Raw genomic sequence first — 26,293 nt, forward strand, 5'->3', positions numbered from 1 at the left:
AATATGATGGGCTGGTCATGACATAAGGGAAGATGGAAAGAAAGAGTCTATTCGTGGATGTCCATGTCGTCAACGATTGGTAACTGTCCGCCAAACAGCGCGGTTGCAGGGCAGAAGCTACACGGGACACAGACACATCTGCACAAACAGCTGTAGAGCAACTGTCAGTCCACTTCCGCACTTACCAGGAGGAAACTTGCCAACCAGAAGCCGAATGCTGATTGGCAGACAGTTACCAATCGTTGACGACATGGACATCCATGAATAGCCTCTTTCTTTCCATCTTCCCTTACATCATGACCAGCCAATCATATTAGAGGGCCAATTAAAAGTTTTACAACAGTGACATCAGACATCGATAGTCTGTAATAAATAGAAGCACCTATCCGCATGCAAAACCAGTCATGCCCCGAGGAAGGCCATTGCAATTCAGCCGAAACGTCGGTTGTAGTTTATTATTGTTGTTAGTTTTTAGCAATGATGTGGCATAATACCCAGAAGAATTTTAATCAGTGTTTCTGAATTGTTGCCTAGTTCATGGAATTTTCATATCTGGCTGCAACCCCTCCTTCCACAATGATGTCGTGTGTTCAAATTCTGACTGTCCATAGCCCTAACCAACGTAGCCATGCAAAACCATGTACATCAGGCTCAAAGTTGCCTGCAATGCCTCCTCTCCAATCCTAAATTCCTGTACTCCATCCAGATGGAAACTCTTGTGGTCCAGGAACATGAGCAGTGTGCACAATGACACCTCAAGAAACTCTCCAACTTGTTCATCTCCTCCTTCCGCCTTGAACTGCTATCATCCACATATTTAAAAGAGCCTTCAAACATCACACGCATCCTATCATGGCCAAAAACCCTGTTTTGCAGACCTCCTACAGTTACCTCACTGTCAGAAATTCAGTCCCATCGCCATAGAGAATCCAGAACCTAAACAGACCTGAAACACAGTCATGAACCTGTCCTCCAAAAGCCTAAGTCCCACTGAAGTATCATTATTTTCTAAAGGCCTTCCCTTTTGCCCCACACCCAAATTCAGTTACGCTAGACTTGCTAGAGACCTTCTCTCCTTCTCTTGGTCCATACAATGGAAACACTTTTCTTTTTTTTTTACCACCAACCTTACCAGTCAGACTCAGTCCAAAACCAATATTGAACACTGCCTGACTGTTCACTCCTCCATCCAACCATGAACCACCCCCTGTTAACTTTCCAGAATTTCCTAACCTCGAAGGTTGCATCGTTCCCCAAATCCCTCAACATAGAAACCACCCTTAAATACACAAAAAGAACTGTAGTCCACCACCTAAAATCTGATCCTAACCTTATAACGCTATCTGCAGACAAGGCTCCCCCCCCCCCCCCCCCGCCCCCCCATTGTGCTTACAAAGTGCAGAGTACCAGCTGTCAGATTCATCCACCTACAGCCTGCAGCCATAGTGATCCTATTTGAGAAAGCAGTAGGATCTCCTGTCCCTCTTCAAATACTTAGGCACATCACAGAACCTCTCCCCCAAGTCTGTATCTCTCCTCACCCTTACCGCTCCCTGTAGATTACTGCAATCTTCTACTTTTTCAAGATTTTTCCTATGAGGTCATTGATGTCCTTAATGAATGGCAGGAAAACTTTCGATTTCAGCAGCGCTTGAGCATCGCTATGATCTCTACATGGTGGTCTTAGCGCTCTTTCCACCTCAGCAAATGAATAACCATTCTTGAGCAATGCATTGGTGAGATGTTTTAATTCTGCACCAAGCAGCTCTGGTTCGCAGATTTTCCTTGTTTTGCCTGCCAACTTTTTTTTTATGCCTCACTTTTCTTGTGGGTGGTGGTTCGAATCCCGGTGTAGGTAAACGGTCTGTCTGCGTCGGTTTTCGGTAAACCGTGTGGCCCAAGCTACAATCTTCTATCTTGAAAATTAGCACATCAAGAAAATTTAATCTTCTGCTTGCAACCTCCTCTTTGGTAAACTGAATCTTTGGATTGATCTCGTTCAGGTGTTGTGAAAACGATCCAGTTCCTCGTTGCCATCCTGACACAAAACAAATGTATCATCGATGTAACAGAACCAAAGATTCGGTTTCTCTTTCGCAGTTTCCAAAGCCTGCTCCTCGAATTTTTCCATAAAGAAGTTCGCTATAAGTGGGCTGAAGGGGCCCCCCATCCATTTGACCACTGCATAATAGCCTGGAACATTTTATTATGTGTGACATTTCTGGCCATGAAAGTTTACATTTTATGGTCAGTTATACTGCCTCCGAAATATTTATGTACTGTCTTCCTTGTTAACGTACATGCAAACATATTTTATCAATTTCACATTTCAGTACTCTGCATTGATGTGAGCCTTAAAATTTTGAAAAAGGACAGAACTATGAGGAACCATCCCAGGACCATTTACAGTGTCAGTAAAACCACATTTGTCGGGGAAATGTCTCCTATACTGAAAATAGCTATTGTCCCCAGTCTCTTTTTCACTCCGCAAATGCCTGTGAAACCTTTTGTTGGAAGTGTTATCTTTCATGCATGACAGTTTACAATTGAACCTTCCACAACATACATGTATCATGCCGACTTTCACAATTTTGAGAACCAATTGCAATAGTGCTGCTCCACTGTACATAGTTGCAGGTATTGAGTCCTACTTATCTTGCTCACAGACTTAATAAGCTGATGTGATCCAGCATGCTTGTTTACTGCGTTGAATGAATAGTTAATCAACAGTATTTGACATGTATTGGAAAATTGGAAGTGGCTCTTTTTTTATATCTTTGGGAACACACGAGTTATGCAAAGCTACAATTTCAAGTTTCCGTGGTAAGTGGGGCATTTGCTGTGTTAATATTTACATGAACATGTGAAGAAATGCACAGGCCACATCACGTTGTATTATCATTGAGGTCACCCGTTCAGTTTACAGATACCGTTGTGAAGATGAAACATTACCAACCTATAACAATGCCTCCAAAGTCTCAAACATTTCTTCTTTGATAGTCTTCCTGTGATTGTTGGATTTGGTAAACAGTTCTTAAATAACATACGCAACATTGCAGAAATTACTTTTCGGTCTCCTTGGTTTATTGTCGCATAGTAACTAGCATAGTGACTAGCTTGTGTTCAGGAATTTTGGATTTCACATCATCTAAGAGCGGCTAAATATTTTAAAAGTGGCAACATTTTAATTTTATACTTTAACTACATAGCAGTGACTGGCAAATGACATAAATAAAATAATGGCTGAATAGTTTGACCACGTGCCCAATACTGGCAAAGTAACTTTGCACTATGATACCAACTGTCTGAAAATTATGTGACGAAACATAGATTATTTGCATAATGAATGCTAGCTTCTGACTCGCTAAGGCTTTGTGCATGCTATGTATAGCTGCATGTATTACAGGAAATTATAAATTGACAAAATACTGGACTGTTACATTTTAGTTATTAACATATAGGCCACAAAGATACAATAGTTAAAGAAGTACATTTGATTAACCATTAGCTGTAAAACTAACAAATGGCAAAATCATCAGTACTGTTTTATGGGAATCAGTTTAATGTGTAATGGAATTCCTAAAATTTACCATGGGTTCTTGAGAAAATTAATTTTTCTAACTGGCCTAATTAACAAATTAACAACTCATTTTAGTGAAAATTGGGGTTACAAAACTATAGTTATGAATTTTGAAAATAATTACATTTTAATATTGGAACTCTCTGGAAAACAAAAATTTTGAATACATATAACATCTGAGATATTGAGTTCTTGGAAAAAGTAAAACATTCATTGAAACATCAGTAATAAGAGCTTTTAAATAAACTAGGTCAGTCCTGAAACAATCAAATTTTAAAATCCTTGAATATTGACAGGCACGTGGTCTTTAGGTATAATAAATTATGAATATTTTAGTAAATAGAATATTTCTATGTGAACTAATTAATTATTGTAATCAGTAATTGGGGAAATTAATAAAATTGAAGTTATTTGAAATATGTGAATAAGAATTCAGTCATTGCTACATGCAGACTAAGTTGACAATCGGCAAAGTTACAAATGGTAGCAACTGTGCCTTTATGGCTGCTCCCATCAGCCACCACACCGATTGACAACGTAGTTTGCACATACAGTATGTGTGTTATATGTATGATGGAAAACAGAGAAAAATTATTTACATAATGAGTAGAATCTGCATTGCTAGGTCTCAAAGTGCCTTTCAGTTGCACTAGTTGGTTGGTTGGTTGGTTTGGGGAAGGAGACCAGACAGCGTGGTCATCGGTCTCATCGGATGAGGGAAGGATTGGGAAGGAAGTCGGCCGTGCCCTTTCAGAGGAACCATCCCAGCATTTGCCTGGAGTGATTTAGGGAAATCACGGAAAACCTAAATCAGGATGGCCGGACGCGGAATTGAACCGTCGTCCTCCCGAATGCGAGTCCAGTGTCTAACCACTGCGCCACCCCGCTCGGTCAGTTGCACTAGTAATTATTTCGCAATTGAAGGTGATGATAGTCACAAAGATGTCTTGGACTGAAATGCTTGGCCACAGTTCAACCATGTGCCTGTGGTATTACAGAACTCAGGAGGGTGTTAGATGGTAGTAGAACAAATACTGAGGTTGATCTTAAAGCTAAAAGAAGTTAGTTACCATGACGGATCTCCTTTTGCCCGGTATAGTGCAGTAACTTGACATGGAATGGACTCGACAAGTCATTGGAAGTCCCCTGCAGAAATATTTGAGACATGCTGCCTCTGTAGCTGTCCATAATGACAAAAGTGTTGCCGTTGCAGGATTTTGTGCATGAAATGATTTCTCAGTTGTGTCTAATGTTGAACAAGATTTGTGTTGGGCTATTTGCATGGTCAAATCATTCACAAGAATTATTCAGAATATTCTTAAAACCATTTGCGATCAATTGTGGTCTGGTGACGCGACGCATTGTCATCCATAAAAGTTCCACCATTGTTTGAAGTCCTTGTATGCTTCAAATGGTCTCCAAGTAGCTGAATGTAACCATATCCAGTTAATGATGGATTCAGCTGGACCAAAGGATGCAGTCCATTCCATGTAAACACAGCCCACACCATTATGGAGCCTCCATCAACTTGCACACTGCCTTGTGTCCATGGCTTTTTGGGGTCTGGACCACACTTGAACCCTACCATCTGCTCTTACCAACTGAAACCTAGACTCATCTGACCCAGCCACAGTTTTCCAGTCATCTAGGGTGCAACCAATAAGGTCACAAGCCCAGGAAAGGCACTGCAGGTGATGATGTGCTGTTAGCAAAGGTACTCACGTCAGCTATCTGCTGCTGCCATAGCCCTTTAACACCATATTTCAGCACACTCTCCTAACGGATATGTTCATCGTACACCCCACATTGATTTCTGTGGTTATTTCACGCAGTGTTGCTTGTCTGTTAACACTGACAACTGTACGCAAATGCTGCTGCTCTCAGTCGTTAATTGAAGGCCGTTGCCCACTGTGTCATCTGTGGTGAGAGGTAATACCTAAAATTTGGTATTCTTGGCACACTCTTGACACTGTGGATCTCAGAATATTGAATTCCCTAATGATTCCCAAAATCGAATGTCCCTTGCGTCTAGCTCCAACTATCATTCCGCATTCGGAGTCTGTTTATCTCCATTGTGAGGCCATAATCATGTTTATCTCCATTGTGAGGCCATAATCATGTCAGACACATTTTCACATGAATCATCTGAGTACAAATGACAGCTCCCCTAATGCACTACCCTTTTGTATCTTGTGTGTGCGATACTACTGTCATCTGTATATGTGCATATCATTATTCCATGACTTTTGTCGTCTTAGTGTATGACAGCAGAGCACTCAGTGAAAGTTCTTGAAGTCACGAATGGTTAAGCTGACAAGCTTACAAGGCTCATTTATCGTGGGAAGGAGGTTTTAAGATAGGTGAGCAATGTTGTAATGTAAGTTTTTTAGTAAAGGATCTGAAAGTCACAGTTGATGCCATAATTGTTTGTAGGACACCCTTATTTAAATATATATGGGTGTTATTCAAAATGTCTTCTGGTAATTTAAAATCCATAATCCATTTTTTTCCTTCTCATCCCATCCAGTAAGTCTGCTTTGACACAGGGTTTTCTGTAATTCTCACCAAATTTTAAAAAAAGATGAAACATGTCAGTTGCTCTAAATATGTGGAGCTGGAAGAAATTACAAACTGTTTTCAGGTAGCACACAATGGTGTGTGGAAAGGTACTGAAGGTGGCCAATATACTTGGACTGAAGGGCTTCTCCATATCTAATGGACGGGTTGATAGATTGAAGTAGTGGTATAATGCAGTGTACAAAACTGCATGTGGTGAAGGGGACAGGTAAATGTAAACATTTTAGTGAATGGCAAAAAGAAATGTAAACCAAGGGACATCTTCAAGATAAATGAAACTAGGATCTTTTTCAGCATTCTTCGAAACAAAACACTTGACTGTCGTGGAAAGAAATGTAGAGTTTGCTTTACAGCAATGCTAATAGTCCTGAAAGAAATCAATGATGTTTGTTTGTTTGTGTTTGTGTAAGGGGAGGGACATTGTTTTAAAAGCATTGCCAACAAACTACAGTGCCAGTAACAAAGCATGGATGACATCTAAACTATTCAAGAAGCAATTGCGTAGCCCTGATGCAAGAATCATAACAGAAAATTCTGATTGTGGATTGTTGCCCTGCACATCCAAAAAATATAAATTTACACATTGTGCAGTGTAAGTTCCTGCTACCAAACTGCAGACCTTCAATATGAGAATTATTCATGCTTTCGGAACTTATTAGGTTTTAAGTCTGATGGCAAATGGAAAGACATAGCCTCCTTTAAAGTGTCAATCTTCAATGCTTTACTATATTGCTAAGACATGAAGCATACAGTGCAGTGGTGAAAGTACATCTGTTGAAGAAGTGATAGTAATGATAAGTGGGTTTTGTTGTATTGTAGATGTAAATCCAGCAGTGAAGACAAATACTGGAAAACTATTGTAAATTACAAACCACAGTAACTATTTCATCATCATGTCCCATTTATTAAAGATCATCCAAATGAAAGTCAGTATAATAAATAAAATGGTTTTATAGAACGTTAATAAATGTGTGCATAAAAGGTTAAAGAGCGATAGTGGATGGGGGATAACATATGAGGAGAGAGAGAGAGTAGTAAATGATTTTCTAAAAAGTTTGCTAATGGCATGTTTCCTTATATTTTCAGTGCACTCGTATGGGGATCTTCTGTAAAACATCAACCTCAGAAAGTTGGCAAGGATCATATGCTCATGGATGAAGATGTTGTCCAGATTGTGAAAAAGGTCTGATTTTGTATTTTTTGATGGCACTGAAAACTTAAGGCATCTTCTGATAGTGCCAACTTATAAACATCAATTCTGAATACTTTGAAATCAGTGAATATTTGTGAATGTTGATTTTATAAAAAATAAAATATTTAGTGAATCCAACCTGTACAAAAATTGACTCTAGAATAAATTTACCTGGTATCCAGTAACTTATGTTATAGATTACTTATCAAAAAGTAAGACTAAGTTATTACAAAATTAATTTGTGTGTACAAACCTTAAATTTTATAGACCAGTTCAGAAACGATGGTGGTCCACGCAGGTCTAGGCATGGACAGGGAGTATAGAATTGCCAGTTCCAAGCATACAGATGCTTTGCACTTAAAGAAAGCAAGTATCCTGCGATTTATGTCTCACTTGCTTATGTAGAATGTGTCACACATCACTATCAGCCATATAATTTACAGTAAATGGAATAAAAATTCACTAAGTAACTCATTATGATTATGTTTAATGCTCGCACTGGCTACAACATTCATGGCATAATGTTCAGAACACTACTGAACACTCCAGGGCTGTTAAGAGTATGTATTACATCAGGTGCAAGAACACGCCTAAAGTTGACTGCCATTGTTTGTGACTCCAGCTATAGTACATTACTAGAGACTGTAAACATCACTCACAAGAGTAAGGTTTGGACTTAATGTTTATTATGAGATCATTGGGGGGGGGGGGGGGGGCAGAGTAAGAAAGCTAAAACAATGCAATGTTTAAAGAAAAATGTTTTAATTCCTGTAATATAAGAAAATAATGTACTTATATAACATATATTAGAAAAGAATCTTTCTTATTACATGTGCTGCATGAACCACAAAACTGAGTTTATAAGGTTGTCCATTTCCACAGGAACTTGACTAAGTGGATGATTGTCCTCATAAAGCAGCAACCTAAAACAAAAGAAATCCTTATGTATGCATAGCTGAAATAAATTTTCTTTTTTGGTGTAACAGTGCAAAATTCATATTATGAATTAAGTACTGCATTATGATTGTGTCTGTAAAGTAACACCAGTTATTACGGTTGAGAATAATGAAAATCTTTCCTAGGAGAAATAAGTGCTAGGAACTACTGGTCTGTTGCTGAATAGAAAGGGTACAATCATATGGATAAGAGTACCTGTTACATCCAGTAACCCATTAAATTGTAAGTTGCTCCTTCATTTACTTCCTTCTACCCACTGAGATAGAAAGTACATTCCTGACACACAGCTACCTAATTCAGTGTGAGAAGCCACCAGGTAACAAATACAGCACTCCACTTTTTAAAAAGAATGATATTTATTTTTAAAAAAATTTCCTCAAATCATGAATGGCCCATTTACTAAATTCCCACAATCGCTATCCCTGTTCTCATGATGTAGGCAGCAAACTCTGCACCCATATTGTATCAACATAGGTGAGTTCAGAGCCCAACTGTTTAAAGAAGTCCTTGCACACAATCAAAAGAAATTTCCAATTTATAAATTTGATTGCAGTGGATCCTGTAACATCATTCTCGACACTGGGAACAATTTTTGAGAGTGAACTTTGGAGGATGCTGGAGAAGACTTGAGGTCTCTTCAAGCTTTCATTAAGCGTAAAGTCCTTCACAGTTAACATTAGGGTGAACTGGAATGATGACCACTGGTCACCTCTTGATCCTAAAGACATTCATGTGCTTGGTTGGTTTCAAGTGACTGGCATGCTGGATAAGATGACCTACTCTAGTCAAATGGTATTCCAAGACACAAGCCAACTTGTACAAAATGCATTGTCTTGATAACTGTGACATGTTTTGGTCCCCAAAAGCCCTGATTTGACTTACATTTGCAGTAATACCGAGAGAGCATGTAACAAGTCGAGGCATGCCAACACATATCCTTTTAAGTAGCCACTAAGTATTCCGGGTGACGGGGGACAAATGAACTGGGCATACTCTTCACTCAGGTGCAGAATAGAGGCAGGTCAAAAAAAATTTTAAGAGTCAACAAAAATACAACATTCTGCTTTTTAGTGTGCCACAACAAAAAATTTTATAATTAAAAGCTTGCTTTCATCTCACCATTATTACGTGCATTTATTCCTGTTCCTTCCACAAAGAGAATTTTTCGTCTTGTTCTTTTGAAGGTGAAGCAGTCACTGACCTAAAAATTGCTTTTAATGAAGGGGTTTAGTCAATACTGTCCATTTAGTGTTGGTATGGCCTAGTAATCACCAGTGATAGTCATTTTTGATCTCAGAAATAAAATAACTGTAGGATCAAATGAGAGTGGACCACTTGTGAAGTATACTACTACAGAGGCAATAGAATAATTTCATGATGTCTAAAATCACTGAACCTTTAATATCTCCAAAGGCTTTTGTAAGTAGAATCAATTACCAGGTAAGTTTTATAAGCATAAAACTCTCATAATACAGGGTGGCCCAAAAAGGATGGTCACATTTTAAATAACTATAACTCCATCAGTTTTACAAATTAATTTTATTCAATTACGTAACTAAATGCTCCCAGGCACCCAATTACAAGAACTAACCACAAAAAATCATGTACGGAAAATGACTTCCGGAAGATGGTGTCCTTCCTCGGTGATGCATTCCACAAGTCTTTCCTCGAAATTTTCCATCACTTTCACTACTGTTTCTTCTTGAATTGCCATAATTTCCGCACTGATTGCCTCCTTCAGATCAATTAAGTTTCGGGGCTTCTTTACGTAGACTTTTGACTTTAGGTATCCCCAAAGAAAAAAATCACAGGCTGAGAGGTCAGGTGATCTCGCGGGCCAGTGGACATCTCCAAAACGCGAGATGATGTGGTGGGGGAACATCCGCCTTAAAACACACATGGAGTCATTGGCTGTGTGGGCCGTGGCCCCGTCCTGTTGAAACCAAATTCGATCTCGATTTACATGTAACTCTCGCAGTTTCGGCACCAAAAAGCTACGTAGCATGTTAACGTAACGTTTCGAGTTCACTGTGACTGTAGCGTTGTTCTCCTCAAAAAAATAAGGACCAACAATCCCCAATCTTGAAATTCCACACCAGACTGTTACCTTAGCACTATGAAGAGGCTTTTGGTGCAATTCTCTGGGATTATCTGCTGCCCAATACCTGCAGTTTTGTTTATTGACATAGCCGTCTAAATGGAAATGGGCTTCATCTGACATAAGAAGCACAACATCATTATTAGAGTACAAAATGTCAAGCATTGATTCACAAAATCGTCTTCGCTGCTCAAAATCACGATCATACAGCTTTTGCGTGATCATAATTTTGTATGGGTGAAACTGTAACTCACGGCTTAAAATACGCTGCAACGAACTACGGCTGAGGCCTAAAGTTTGAGCACGACGCCTAGTGGAACGACGCGGGCTTTGCAGCACTGACGCTCTAACATCATCAATGTTCTGTGGAGTAACTGCCGTACGTGTACGCCCTGTAGATTTACCACTTTTGACAGACCCTGTTGTCCGGAATGCAGTCACCCAACGTGATATGGATCTGCGATCTGGAATGGGTCCATCACGCGCTACACCAAAACGTTGTCGAAACAATCGTTGCACAGTAATAAACGATTCATCATTTCTGAAAAACTGTTCCACAGCAAAAACACGATGCTCGACCGTCCACTGCGCCATCTCGTGGCAAACTGGGTGTAATGGCCGACTTGCAGACGGCCGGCAGTGGTCCCCCCTCCTCACCTTTCAATGGTACTACGCAGTTCAAATCCGACCATCCTTTTTGGGCCACCCAGTATATTAACCAACTGTTTCCGAATTCATTTCAGCTGCTGTAATAATGACCCCCAACAATTACTAGAAAAACTTATTTCTACCAAATTATTTTACATAGTGTTCTTTTCAGCTTCAGCACACTTTTTGGCACAACTGCCAACAAACATAACATTTTTTCACACACATCATAACATTATGCGTACATTTTAACTGATGTAGCAAGCCCAGCTCCATGTATAAATTAAGTAATCCAACTCTCTAGGAATTTCATACTGATGGCTGTTATCTCACATTTCTTTATACACTGACTTCAAGCTGCTCTATTAACTTGGAAAGTGGAATTTTAACTGAAACCTGACTTTCCATACAGTCAACTACGAAAATTTACTTTAATATTCTCTATATAACAATACCAATAGAAAACAATGGAAAATCCAGGATGGACTGCAACAATATTATGAGAAGGGAATTTGCTACTCACCATATAGTGGAGATGCTGAGTTGCAGATAGGCACAACAAAAAGATAATCACAATTAAAGCTTTTGGTGATTACACTTTCGTCAACAATAGACACACACACACACACACACACACACACACACACACACACACACACAAAACTGCAGTCTCAGGCAACTGAGAAGGCTTTACTTGCCGAAAGCTGTAATTGTGAGAGTCTTTTTGTTGTGTCTATCTGCGAATCAGCATCTCTGCTATATGGCGAGTAGCAACTTTCCTTCTCATAATATTGGAAGAAAGATTATGGTATACTTTATTCAAAGAGTTGACATCAATGAGGCTAATGTAGAATGGGCTTGGCATTTATTGAACTCTGGCAAACAGCAAATGCCCAAATTTCTCAACAGTGTTTGGACCATTTAAATTAAAAATAATAATAATAATTCAATTGAGTTGCCACCCACTAAAAGGTATTGAAGAATCTTTACAGGTGCACATAGTGAAGAAAGGAAGGAAGCTTGACCACCTTAAAGAGCTAGAAATATCAGTCAATAGGAGGGATTTGATAATGTGCTCAATGTACAAACGGATGAGACTGGTAACAGATTCTTGAATGGATTAAGAGATCTTTTTTTAAATTTAACTGTAATATGATATATACATCAGAAGTTTTCACAAGTACAGCGAAACCCCCAATTACGCAAAACTGAGAAGACTGTAGAATCGATTAAAATGCCCAAATTGCATGCAAAAACATATGTAATTGGTATCTATGATTAAAAATCGTAATCTCTCCAATACACTGTATAAAATCTGTGTAAGTGAAGGAAATTAAATGTACAATACAACAATAATATGGACATTTTTATGTCTGCAAATTGTAATTCTGCCAGATATTTCAGTTTCTCATGCGATTGCACTAATTTATACATAAATTAATTGCATATTTACTATTTTAGAAGTAAGGAAGGGTAGCTCTGGAAATGAGATGCTCCTTGATTGTTGTGGTATACAAGTTTAAGATTTCTGTACCAGCTTCTCTTACACATTTCATTAGTACAACAGAAATGATAGTGTAACAATAAAAACAATTAAGAAAAACTGTTTCCAACTCAGGAAAAACCCTACAGGTTTCAACAGGGAACAGGAAGAATAAGTACCCTTTCTTCTTCCACAGCACACGCACACAAATTACAAGTTGTTGTGGATTGCATGAATGTCTTTTACAGCGTTTCTTGTGATTTGTGTATTCAAGGAGCAGCACTGACACATTGCCCCATTAAAGAAATCAGAAAATACAATGCTACATCATCGATCTCTGCTTTCTGAAATGCTTGCTACAAGTCTTGACAGTGGGTAGTAGCCATCTTCCTTCCACTGTGTTTATTTCTAGGCAGTACTTTAGGTAGCTCCAAAAACGGGCCGTAACTTATTTTACCAAAAATTCTTTGAGCAGTGAACAAGATGTGTAATTTGGTATTCCAGCAACAAGAACATTAAGACTTCTGCCGAACTTCAATATTGTGTCATGATGTAAAGACAGACACAAGTAGAAATTAGTTTTTCATAATGTCTTCATTCCTTTCAGCCAATTAGGAAAATAAAATATTTGTATAATACACATTATATTTATAACAACATGAAAAGGATAAATTGCTGCTCACCACATACAGGAAGTACTGAATGGCAGACAGGGACATTGATAAAAGACTGCATACGATTATTACGACTGGCCCACAGCTCAAAAATAATAAGTTGTCAATATACAGTATAATGCAATGAAACATCATGAAAATTTCATATCAGGTGGTATGATATAAAGGCAAATTTACAAATAACTTGCAGATCCACAGGGTAGCATTATTATTTGTAACTATTTAAGCGTAATCATTTTTACCTTCCTCCAGAATATCAAACAATTGCTCGATGTCAGATTACCATATACAACCTTATTGCATTATAACTCGCAATATAAGTAAGAACATAAAACTAAACCACTTTTCTAATTTTTTTTATACTGTGAAAGTGGTTTTCATTAACAGTGGTTATATATTTTCTAGCACCTCAAGCGGGTGCACCTTGTGCAATGATTTATTTTATTTTTTCTAAAGAAGACACACTTACTTTGTTTTAACATTGTTAGACCGCAGAAGGTGGTAGTAACCAATTGCTTGACTGCTTGGCACTCTTGCATCCTTCTTCCCAACCATAAATAATGTTGGGGCAACTACATTATTTATATGGTTAACAGGTGAACATTTCTTCATCTTCTCAAATGCTTCAAGGCTCATGTCTTGTAGCACATTGTACTGATAGCCAGCTTCCACTGCCGTCCTAGAATATGAAGTTGCATTTTACGTGAGATTGAAAGATGTAACGAGATTAACAATTCTGTTAACTCTAGTTCCATTTAAATTGCAAAACATAAAATGTAATAATCAAAAGTAAAAACAGTCTTACTTCAAAACAAAGAAGCAGCATGAACTGGAGTAGACCACAAGTGGAAGAGTAAATACAAATCTCATATTTTCTGGCTAGTAAAAGTGGAGATAATGCTTAAGGTAAATGGCATTTGAATGGTAAGGAACATAACGAATGAAGTCCCAAGTCCAAAAATACTACATCTTGTCTGTCACACTTGGCATAGGCTTCACAATGACGGTTTCCACTCTTAATCCATTACAGTAGACTCATTATTTCGAAACTCGCTTAACCAATACTAGCTTTTGAATCCCTACCGAATAACAGCAAAAACATCTACCACTTAAACCTAATTTTGTATAACTTGTACTACAAACTAAAAGCTGGTCCCCTCATTACATGTTCCAGTTCATATACATCATATATATGAATTAATAGAGGGAAACATTCCACATGGGAAAAATATACCTAAAAACAAAGATGATGTGACTTACCAAACGAAAGCGCTGGCACGTTGATAGACATACAAAATTCAAGCTTTAACAAACTGTTGCCTCATCAGGAAAGAGGGAAGGAGAGGGAAAGACGAAAGGATGTGTCTGCTTGTGTCTGTGTATGTGCGGATGGATCTGAGTATGTGTGCGAGTGTATACCTGTCCTTTTTTCCTCCTAAGGTAAGTCTTTCCACTCCAGGGATTGGAATGACTCCTTACCAAAACCCACATCCTTTCGTCTTTCCCTCTCCTTCCCTCTTTCCTGATGAGGCAACAGTTTGTTGCGAAAGCTTGACTTTTGTGTGTATGTTTGTGTGTCTATCGACGTATATATTAGTGCACTACAATATTTTCCGTTATGCATTTCACATAATTTTTCTCAATAATGTACATAATTTAATTCTGAAACAATGGCCCAATCGCTTGCTTGCTTGCTGCCCATGTGTCACTTCCACAGTGTAAGAGGCAAGGGTGGGGGAATTGAGGGGTTTGTCAGTACATCACACATGGTGCGGGACATACAACTGTCAAGAGGGTTTCTGTCACTGTTTGTTTGTGAACAGTGAGTTCCATCGCTCCATCACTCACAATATGATGCCAAATCAGAAACAAGATCACAATGCTCTGATACTAAAACAAAAGCAGCAATACTACATTTGGTCAACAGTGGAGAGAAAATAAAAAAAGAAGTTACAGAAGACTTTCAGATCTCATTGATAATAAGTTCAAGATAGAAAATAGAGGCAAGTCTGGCAAGATCTTCATTTAGCAACAGCAGAAAGTGTATGAGGCCATCCAAACATGAAGAAGTGGAGGATTCCTGTTTGAATGGTTCCAAAACATGCACTCACAGCAAATTCCGTTGTCCAGTCCCACGATTCAAGAAAAGGCTCGTGAAATCACACACTAGAAGGTAAATGGTGGGTTTGTGTTCTGAGGGCTGGATATGATGTTTTCAAAAGAGGCATAAAATCAGTGCTGTCTTGCCTGTGGGAAGAGACATAGAGCAAAGGAGGAAGATGACAATGAGTGGACACAGGGGTTTCATTCCAAAGTCTCTAATTTGTATCTCCCAAGAGATGTGCTTAATATGGATAAAGGTGGCGTTTCTATAATTTGGTGCCTGAAAAAATACTACTTGTTAAGGGCAAAAAATGTTATGGACGAAAATGCAGTAAGGGAATACTAAAGTCTACATTACTTTAAACGCGCCAACTTATTCAATCTGCCATGCCATTACGAAAGTAACAACAGACACTGGAAGGCCAGATCTCTCCTCCATAGCTGGCTCTTGAAGGTTCAATAAGAAATGGCTATGAGGGAGAGAAATATTTTGCTAACGTTCGACCACTCCTCAGCACATCAGTTTGACAGCTTGAACTTCTCAACAGAGAAGTTGTCTTCTTACCAGCTAACAACACAAGATGTCTGCAGCCTTTGGCTCAAGGAATAATTGCTTAATGGAAGTACAATTATAGACACTGGCTTGTTAAGGCTGCCATCTGTGCAGTCGAACTACAAGAAACAGTTCCACATTGAAATGTCCTGCAAGCTATCCGCAACATATCTTCTGCTTGGGATGAAGTTACAACAGACAAAAAACCAACTGTTTTAAGGTGGCCTGGACAGCAACTCATAACACTGCTGAAACTGAAGGGGAAGCCAATGATTCAACATCTGAATTTATTCATAATGTGGATACAAATTAGGATCTGATCTGCTCTTCTAAGGCTTACATCCAGTTGGTTCCCTCTTGTAGTGTCAATATGGGAGAATGGACAGTCGCGTATGACACCAGTTGTGGTGCTGAAGAACCAGTCATCAATTACGCTGATGATGCAGAAAGAGAAGATAATGCTTTACTATCATCATCTGGTAGAAGCCGACCTTGGGGAAGATCAGTTTGGATTCCGTAGAAATATTGGAAGACGTGAGGCAATACTGACCCTACGACTTATCTTAGAAGCTAGATTAAGGAGTACAGAAACCAGATGGCAGTTATAAGAGCCGAGGGACATGAAAGGGAAGCAGTGGTTGAGAAGGGAGTGAGACAGGGTTGTAGCCTCTCCCCAATGTTATTCAATCTGTATATTGAGCAAGTAGTGAAGGAAACAAAAGAAAAGTTTGGAGTAGGTATTAAAATCCATGGAGAAGAAATAAAAACTTTGAGGTTCGCCGATGACATTGTAATTCTGTCAGAGACAGCAAAGGACTTGGAAGAGCAGTTGAACGGAATGGACAGTGTCTTGAAAGGAGGATATAAGATTAACATCAACAAAAGCAAAACGAGGACAATGGAATGTAGTCAAAATTAACTCGGGTGATGCTGAGGGAATTAGATTAGGAAATGAGACACTTACCGTAGTAAAGGAGTTTTGCTATTTGGGGAGCAAAATAACTGATGATGGTCGAAGTAGAGAGGATATAAAAGGTAGACTGGTAATGGCAAGGAAAGTGTTTTTGAAGAAGAGAAATTTGTTAACATCGAGTATAGATTTAAGTGTCAGGAAGTCGTTTCTGAAAGTATTTGTATGGAGTGTAGCCATGCATGGAAGTGAAACATGGACAATAATTAGTTTGGACAAGAAGAGAATAGAAGCTTTCGAAGTGTGGTGCTACAGAAGAATGCTGAAGATTAGATGGGCAGATCACATAACCAATGAGGAGGTATTGAATAGGATTGGGGAGAAGAGAAGTTTGTGGCACAACTTGACTACAAGAAGGGATCGGTTGGTAGGACATGTTCTGAGGCATCAAGGGATCACCAATTTAGTATTAGAGGGCAGCGTGGAGGGTAAAAATTGTAGAGGGAGACCAAGAGATGAGTACACTAAACAGGTTCAGAAGGGTGTAGGTTGCAGTAGGTACTGGGAGATGAAGAACCTTGCACAGGATAGAGTAGCATGGAGAGCTGCATTAAACCAGTCTCAGAACTGAAGACCACAGCAGCAACAACATAACAACAACAACAACATCATCGTCATCTGAGGAGGAGGAACATAAGGATATGACATCGCCACCCATGGCTGAAGCTGCAGCTGCAATTGCTGTTTTCAAGATATTTGCTGTCGCTTCTGATGCCTCCATGGCAGATGTGATTTCTTCAGAAACTGCCTTAATGATACAACCAACAACAATTAATGATTTTTTTTCCAAATTAATGTACAGAAGTAAAATGTATTATGGCTAGTAACTGTTTTAAACTAAAATGTATTTCAACTAAAATTTAGTGTGTTAAAGAACAGTACATGAAGTTGTTTATTAAGATTATTATCATTTGTTGTATTCCATAATACACTAATTCAATAGGTACAATATTGCTGCACAGTATGTATGTAATTATTTTGTTTGAAGAAAAAAAAAGCATTGGAAAATATGTACATATACTTTCTCAATTCAATCAAACAAATGCTGAAAATGCTGTTGTATGTATACAGTGTAGTTACTTTTACCTTTTCTTACAAGGCATGATAACAGAGCACCCTTATTTGTTGGCACCCACAACAACAGAAATGACTGAATTCAATAGTTGTGCATTTAAAAAAAGACTTGTTCATTTGAAATTCATTACATCAAACTGTGGATCTACTGTACTGTGTTTATCTGAGCCCCTAAAATAAAGCCTTATTTGAAAATTCCATATACCTTTGACAAAAGCTTTTATTGAGTCGCCATCACATAAGATAATATACACATTACTAGTTTCAGCTGATTACATTCATCTTCTGATGTAGAAATATTTCAATAATTTTGACAATGAAATTCACCAAAAAGCAGAAATTCATCAAGACATACTACACAACAGCACTTCAAAACATTTCAGTAAATCTGTGACAAATAGCTACAGTTTGTATCTATTTGAACTGTACTGGTGATAGATAATACACAGAGTGTTTAAAAAAAGTGCAATATTCCCAAGAAAGGTACGTTGGTTAAATTAAAAGATAAGTTCCTATAATGATATGTCCGGAAACCAACTCCTGTTGAGATACGGGCCAATCTACCCTGTCATTTCCGTGGGTTGACACCGTAGGCAGTGCTTTATATGGTTAGCACACATCTGTCAGCTTTTCTCCATAGCGGATCATGCACACTACTACATTCAGATGGCATCCCATGCATTGGTCATATGCTCTTATAATGTCTGCACATTGTCAATGGGTTGGGCATATATCAAAACCTTTAAATGTCCCTACAGCCAGAAATCCAACAGATTCAGTTCTGGCACATGGGAAAGCTATGCTAACAGACCACCTTGACCAATCCCATCACACACGAAACACTGTGGTGAGGTACTGCAGCACAATCTGCAGAAAATGCCCTGTCGTGCATAAACCACAGTAGTTGTCTTTCTGCAAGGGTAACATTCTCCAAAAAGACACCATCACCATCATTTACTACACATTACTCCATCACATGCAAAATGGCCTACATCTCAACAGGTACTGGTTTCCGGATGCATAATTATAGGAAGTTTTCTTCTAGTTTTAACTAATACTACCTACTGTAGGAAGATGTGACATTTTTAAACATCCTCTGGGTTGACATTTTGCTGCTTTTTGTTGACTCACGTGGTGACAATTACTGCAACACTGAAACATCAGAAGATGGCTGCCTGTGGAAACCAGTTGTGCACATGTCTTGAGTGATCATGATTGAATAAAAATGTATCTTGTATTGTACTGTACTGTATGTTACCGGGGGCCTAGAAATGACAGAGAAGCTCCGTCCCCACTGCATCCGCAGTGGTGCACAACCCCCACGACGACTACCGTAGTCCACTTCACACCTCTGCCGCCCCACACCAAACCCAGGGTTATTGTGCGGTTCGGCCCCCCAGTGGACCCCCTCAGGGAACGTCTCACGCCAGACGAGTGTAACCCCTATGTTTGCGTGGTAAAGTAATGGTGGTGTATGCGTACGTGGAGAACTTGTTTGCGCAGCTATCGCCAACATAGTGTAGCTGAGACGGAATAAGGGGAACCAGCCCGCATTCACCATGGCACATGCATAACTGCCTAAAAACCATCCACAGACTGGCCGGCTCACCGGACCTCGACACAAGTCCGCTGGGCGGATTCGTGCCGGGGACCAGGCGCTCCTTCCCATTCCGGAAAGTCGTGCGTTAGGCCGCTCGGCCAACCCAGCAGGCTAAATGTATCTTAGTCAGAGTCGTAATTGACGCTATATGTAAATGTTTACTCTTTATATTCTCTACTGATACAGTCTAGCTGAACTGAATATATGCAGTCTTCTTTGTACGTACAAATTATTTACATGTACACTACATAAACTAAACAATCCTTTACAATATAGCGTGAAACGGAAGAAAAAGTTCCATAAAAGATTCCAGCGCTAACAGTATTTTATAAACAGGTTGTTAACTTCCTGAACAAAAATGTAATGAAATTATAATTTAATAATATTCCTGACTGTATATACCACTACAAGATTTCAACAGAAATGTATTATCACCAGTTCTGTCCTGACACTCCTACTGGTCAGAGCACAGTCTATCCGTCCATGTTCGTTGATTGGGGCTGTTAATATCCAAACATGAACAATTCCAGTTACCTACAAGCTACCAAAGAGTTTGGACATTTCCCTACGTGAACCTCTGTTTGCAGGTCCTTTTCCACCCACGATGCAGCATTCAATTTAATGACAGTATGCAATCAAACTTGAGAAGTCTGCTGCCAAAATGTTTCCACAGAGTATCTGATCACCACAGACGGCAATGCATGCTCGTCAACGAGGTCGCATGCTGGCCACAAGATTAGTAAGACTGAGCAGAAGTGGGACTGGTGCAGACTCACTCCGGCAGACTACTTTTTGTTTCCTCACCTCAAGATACCCATGAAAGGAGACAGGTTTGAAACCATCAACAATAACACCTGCTATTGCATTGGCCCCACAGGACTTTCCAATGTGGGTCTTCCCTTGCGTCTGCAACACTTGTAAATTTTGCTGGCTAAAATTATTGATGTGGGGGTCCTATTTTGAATATTTTTGATGCATTTTTCCATTCTGATCAATAAATTAAGTTTTTATAGACTTTTTGACATTACTTTCAGGGCAAAACTTGTATACCTGCAAAAGAAAATGCAATTCTCTTAACAATCAACAGTACTTTTTCTTTATCTGAAAATTTTGCAAAACTTTATATTCACTGACATCAATGCTGTAACACAAATCCATTTCTATCTCCACAGTCAGGAACATCTATTTTAGAAATGTGTTAAATTCACTAGAGAGCAATTATCTTTAAGAAGTGCAACTCTCAGTACAGCCTAGAAATACACAAATAAATAAACAGTACTACCAACTTCTAGAATCACAGATTACTCAACCAGAGCTGTGACTTTCTCAAGTTGAGTCATGAAATGATATCAACTTCCCTTATTCCCTCCCCACACCACCCAGAACTGCCTTTCGTCATCCTTGTAAAATCTGTAACATCCTTGTCAAATCATATAAGATTTCAGACGACTATCTTTGCCCTAGACATGCACCCACCAACAACCACTTCCCCGAGCCACTCCCAATCACTACCACCAGCAAAATCTGTAACATCGAAGCACAACTACGTGTGAGATAACCTATATCATTTACAATCCATCATGTGTTCACTGCAAAGCATTCTGCATAAAAATGACCACCAGCGAACAAGCAGAACACATGAATGCACACAGATGAATTATGCTTCTATGGTTCCATTCTGGTCCAGCAGAAAGGTTCAGCAGTGTTAGTTGAGGTTTGCAGGTATCTATAGGCTGCGACACTGTGTGAACTGTCTCTGCCAAACAGTATATGCACACTAAGTCTATGAAATTTAAGCCAACAGCACAGTGTAAAAATATTTCATGGCTGCACTCTCCAAGTAAAATACTTAAGACACTGTGTTAATTAAATGAATGTAAAAGACTTAAAAGTGCATGTATGCGTACTGATCATCTGGCACTCTTCAAAATGCAATAAGTGGTTATGAACCAGGCCTGTCACCAATGATAATGCCAGTACACTGCAAAGATCCACATTCTGTTCTGCTTCAAGTGATTACAGCACCTCCAAATGGGGCGGAGTCCCAGTAATCCGAATGTTCGGTTAATCCGAACATGAAAAATGTCAGTCTAAGTATGGAAAACTGTGTGGTAAACTGCTGCACATACACACTATTTTAATTTACAGAGTACAGAAAACATGTATTAGAAAAATTGGCAAGAAAACATTAGGTTTAATCAATACATAACAATGAAAGAAAACCTGTCAAACTTACTAAAATAGAGCGGACATTTTATCTCTACTTTTTAGATGACAAAAACTCAGTCATTGTTTTTTGGCATAATGAAGACAGTCTGTTATATGACACACAGTCGCACCATCGTCTCATAAACATCCAATCAGCAGGAGTAGCAGTGGACTGTTGCTCCAAATAACGTAGCGCGACATCAAGGGCTTCTGCTGCGTCGCTGTGTGGCACCAGCTCTCCTTTGTTGCTTTCAAGCTCATTGTCACTTCCATCACAGCATTCCACTTCTTCCTGGTCTTGATTCACAGCAGCAACTAAATCAGCGTCAGTAAGGTTCTCCACATATGCCCACCTGCTGCCATCCACTCATCTACGTCTCCTTCACTAGCTTCTTCACATCAAGGGATTGTCTATATCATTTGTAGTGGATTTTCCTCTTCATTTTCAACTAGGCTGTCCTGAAATTCAAGAGATGTCCAAAGTTTTCTCCACGATTTTCTCAGAGTATTTTATGAAATATTCTGCCATGCCTCAGCAGCCCAATAAACAACATCCTTCACATTGTTATTTTTTATTTTGTCAACTAGAGGAATGCTATCATCTTGGATCAGAATTCTTAAAAATTGTACTCTGTAAATCATTTTTAATATTTGCAGTACGCCCTGGTCCATTGGCTGTAGAAGTGGTGTAACATTTGGCGGCAAAAACATCGCCACAATTTCTCCATCACATAATTCCTCTGTCCTGGGGTGAGATGGTGCGTTATCAATCAAAAGGATTGCAGGGAGAAAAATGATTTTCCGTGCAAAACTGTCAAACAGAAGGAACAAACTGGCCGTGAAACCATTCTTTGAACAGCTTACCATCTATCCAGGCTTTTTTCTGGTTACGATAATATACGGGCAGGGACTTCATGTTGCAGTTTTTAAAAGTTCTGGGCCTAGCAGATTTGCCGATCAGCTTTAAAGGTAGCTTGTGATTACCAGTAGCATTGCTGCACACTAATAAAGTCACACAATCTTTGCACATTTTAAAACCAGGAGCACGGTCTTCTACTTTTGATGCCAGGCTTTTTGTTGGCAATGCCCTAAAATTAAGGTCCATCTCATCAGCATTATAAATTTGTTGGCTGATGGATTCCATGACTTTTTTGAATCTGTCCAACCCACCCGTACTCGCACTAAAAGACTCATCACCATTCATTAACTTGTTCAGGTAAACAGCCTTCTCCTGAACCAGTGCTCCACTCAAAGAAGTTCCCCTTTCTCTTTCTCATATAAGCCAAAGGAAAAGAGCTTCATCATACTGGGACTGTTTCAAAGTCTTCTTCAAGCTTCACTCAGTTCTTCTTCCAATCATAAATATTTGTTTTACCTACACCCAGTTCTGTCGCCAGTTTAGATACATTCTCACCATTGTCTATACACTTCAAAGCATTCAGATTTCTTCTGTCTATCCGCTTCAAAGCATTCAGATTTTCTTTGAAAGTTAATGTTATATGTTTCCGTTTACTCATGAAGAAAATACGTACACCTCTTACACCTGAACGAATACAATACAACTGTTACGCATGCCAGCGATCGATAACTACCATAACCAAGCGCTTTGGGATCCAACTGGCAGTGCACTGACTCAGGCACTACAAAGGTCTCAACAATATACAACAACAAGGGCAGGGAGTGACAGTGAGCCATTGTTCACAGATTTGTTCCCATTTGTAACCATGGTGTACCTACTTAACTTCTTGGTGTACTTCATTCTAGAAACTCATCACCGTAATTCCGGCTAATCTGAACAAATTGGTAATCTGAACAAGGTCCAGACCCAATTAGTTCGGATTAATGGGACTCTACTGTATACATTATTATCACAAATTAAAATTTTGATCTGTTTAAAAACTATACACCAAAACATTTTTTTTTTTTCCAATAATGTCTCAGTTGGGAAACTCACCAATCTGGAATATCAGTGACGGTAAACATTGCTGCCACATCTGTCACTGGATTTCTTGCCACAACTGCTTTATAGTCTTTCTGTAATAACAAAAAAAGAGCAAACACACACACACACTGCTGGAACATTAATTCCTTATAAATGCCACAATTCATGCTTTTATTTTGCAACTTACTGGATACTGTCCACTGACGTGCGTCACTAGAAAACCACCATGTGAACCTCCAAACAGAAAAAGCTTTTCAGGATTTAAGAAAGGAAACTGTTTCAGTGCTTCAGTTGCTGCATAATGTACATCTTTGACATCAGCATCACCAATTCTGCCTGGCAGTGAGTCTACACTATCTTGCCCTGCTCCAACTGAACCTCTGAAGTTCACCATCAGCACACCAAAGCCTGAAAAAAATATTTCTTAGAAAATGTAAATGTAATTTTCACACACACACACACACACACACACACACACACACACACACACACACACAAACTCACTCACTCTTGCAACATTCAGTTTTTACTTCAATTACCAGCCATTAAACAAAAGTAGGAAAACTGAACATCTGATGAGAGGACGGAAAAGGCAATCATTCGTAGGAGCATGCTGTGAACGAAGTAGAAGCCACATGAAAATACTTATCATAACAACAACTTTATTTGACCTGCTGAAAAATGATCCACTGGGATCACAATAGATCTGTAAATATTGTTGGCATCCCATGTCATTATCAATTAACACAATTCCTGCAAGAAATTTACGTCCAGTGATGATATATCATCATCTTGCAAGAAGGCAGTATAGTCTTTGAAAAGAACTGCTCAATGTGTTGGACATATGGTGTTACACATTTTATTAATTGCCCATTGGAGTTGCACATGTATGTCATCCTGGTTCTGAACAGCATCAGCATACAAATTCAGGGACTGAACTGCCATAACAGGCAAGGAATCATTGCTGACCACATGGTGACTGCAGAACAAATTTGGACCAATGTTGCATTCCAAATGTCAGGTACAATGTAGGTGGTCTCTGAGCAAGTGCAATGTTCATCAGGCTTGTTCTTGCACCTCATCACTTTGCAGCCCACCTCAAATAATTTGATGAAGACACAACAGGAGGGACGAATTATGCAAAGTTGTGATCACAGACATAAGCAGATTCTGAACTGGCATCAGTGAAGGTAAATTGAAAACGCAATCAAGTCGAGCAACTACTACCATGAAGAATATGGTAGTGGCAACAACATAGACCAATTCTAAACATCTAGTGTTCCAGAAGGACAATACTCAAGTGCAAACATCTCATGCAGGCTAATATGATCTCCAAAATGTGCACTTGCTCCGTTCAGCACCATTACATCTGCCTCACACCAAGTAAGTGTGCGGCTTGATTGGCACAAGTGGTCTGGCCTGCTTTGACAGTTATGTCCCTTGCTAACTGTCACAACCTCTATATATTATCATTATTATTGATGTTGTTGTTGAAGAAGAAGAAGAAGAAGAAGAAGATTATTATTATTATTATTATTATTATTATTATTATTATTATTATTATCCCCCCCCCCCCCTATGAACCATGGACCTTGCCGTTGGTGGGGAGGCTTGCGTGCCTCAGCGATACAGATGGCCGTACCGTAGGTGCAACCACAACGGAGGGGTATCTGTTGAGAGGCCAGACAAACGTGTGGTTCCTGAAGAGGGGCAGCAGCCTTTTCAGTAGTTGCAGGGATGATTGACTGACCTGGCCCAGTAACAATAACCAAAACAGCCTTGCTGTGCTGGTACTGCGAACGGCTGAAAGCAAGTGGAAACTACAGCCGGAATTTTTCCCGAGGGCATGCAGCTTTACTGTATGGTTAAATGATGATGGCGTCCTCTTGGGTAAAATATTCCGGAGGTAAAATAATCCCCCATTCGGATCTCCGGGCGGGGAATACTCAAGAGGATGTCGTTATCAGGAGAAAGAAAACTGGCGTTCTACGGATTGGAGCGTGGAATGTCAGATCCCTTAATCGAGCAGAATTTAAAAAGGGAAATGGATAGGTTAAAGTTAGATATAGTGGGAATTAGTGAAGTTCGGTGGCAGGAGGAACAAGACATTGGTCAGGTGAATACAGGGCTATAAACACAAAGTCAAATAGGGGTAATGCAGGAGTAGGTTTAATAATGAATAAAAAAAATAGGAATGCGGGTAAGCTATCGCAAACAACATAGTGAACGCATTATTGTGGGCAAGATAGACACGAAGCCCACACCCACTACAGTAGTACAAGTTTATATGCCAACTAGCTCTGCAGATGATGAAGAAATTGATGAAATGTATGATGAGATAAAAGAAATTATTCAGGTAGTGAAGGGGGACGAAAATTTAGTAGTCATGGGTGACTGGAATTCGAGAGTAGGAAAAGGGAAAGAAGGAAACATAGTAGGTGAATATGGATTGGGGGTAAGAAATGAAAGAGGAAGCCGTCTGGTAGAATTTTGCACAGTGCATAACTTAATCATAGGTAACACTTGGCTCAAGAATTATAAAAGAAGGTTGTATACATGGAAGAATCCCGGAGATACTAAAAGGTATCAGATAGATTATATAATGGTAAGACAGAGATTTAGGAATCAGGTTTT

General features: G+C 39.2%; 2 protein-coding genes across 4 annotated transcripts in view; one reads left to right on the forward strand and one right to left on the reverse strand.

The window, feature by feature from the left end:
- LOC124709111 (GTP-binding protein 128up) overlaps nucleotides 1-7,487 on the forward strand; it is a 44,053-nt gene extending 36,566 nt beyond the window's left edge. The window contains exon 8 of the mRNA XM_047240767.1: nucleotides 7,244-7,487. Coding sequence (XP_047096723.1) covers nucleotides 7,244-7,346 — 103 coding nt within the window. The 3' untranslated portion in view covers nucleotides 7,347-7,487. The remainder of the gene's footprint in view (nucleotides 1-7,243) is intronic.
- A 602-nt stretch (nucleotides 7,488-8,089) lies between these two features.
- The window catches only part of LOC124709089 (acylamino-acid-releasing enzyme-like), a 126,541-nt gene continuing 108,337 nt past the window's right edge, over nucleotides 8,090-26,293 (reverse strand). For all 3 annotated transcript variants that reach the window (XM_047240748.1, XM_047240740.1, XM_047240755.1), the window contains 4 exons: nucleotides 23,847-24,067; nucleotides 23,672-23,751; nucleotides 13,679-13,888; nucleotides 8,090-8,272 (listed from right to left, as the gene is read on the reverse strand). In XM_047240748.1, coding sequence (XP_047096704.1) covers nucleotides 8,176-8,272; nucleotides 13,679-13,888; nucleotides 23,672-23,751; nucleotides 23,847-24,067 — 608 coding nt within the window. In that variant the 3' untranslated portion in view covers nucleotides 8,090-8,175. The remainder of the gene's footprint in view (nucleotides 8,273-13,678; nucleotides 13,889-23,671; nucleotides 23,752-23,846; nucleotides 24,068-26,293) is intronic.

This window comes from Schistocerca piceifrons, chromosome 1 (assembly GCF_021461385.2).
Source record: "Schistocerca piceifrons isolate TAMUIC-IGC-003096 chromosome 1, iqSchPice1.1, whole genome shotgun sequence".
Lineage (NCBI taxonomy): Eukaryota > Metazoa > Arthropoda > Insecta > Orthoptera > Acrididae > Schistocerca > Schistocerca piceifrons.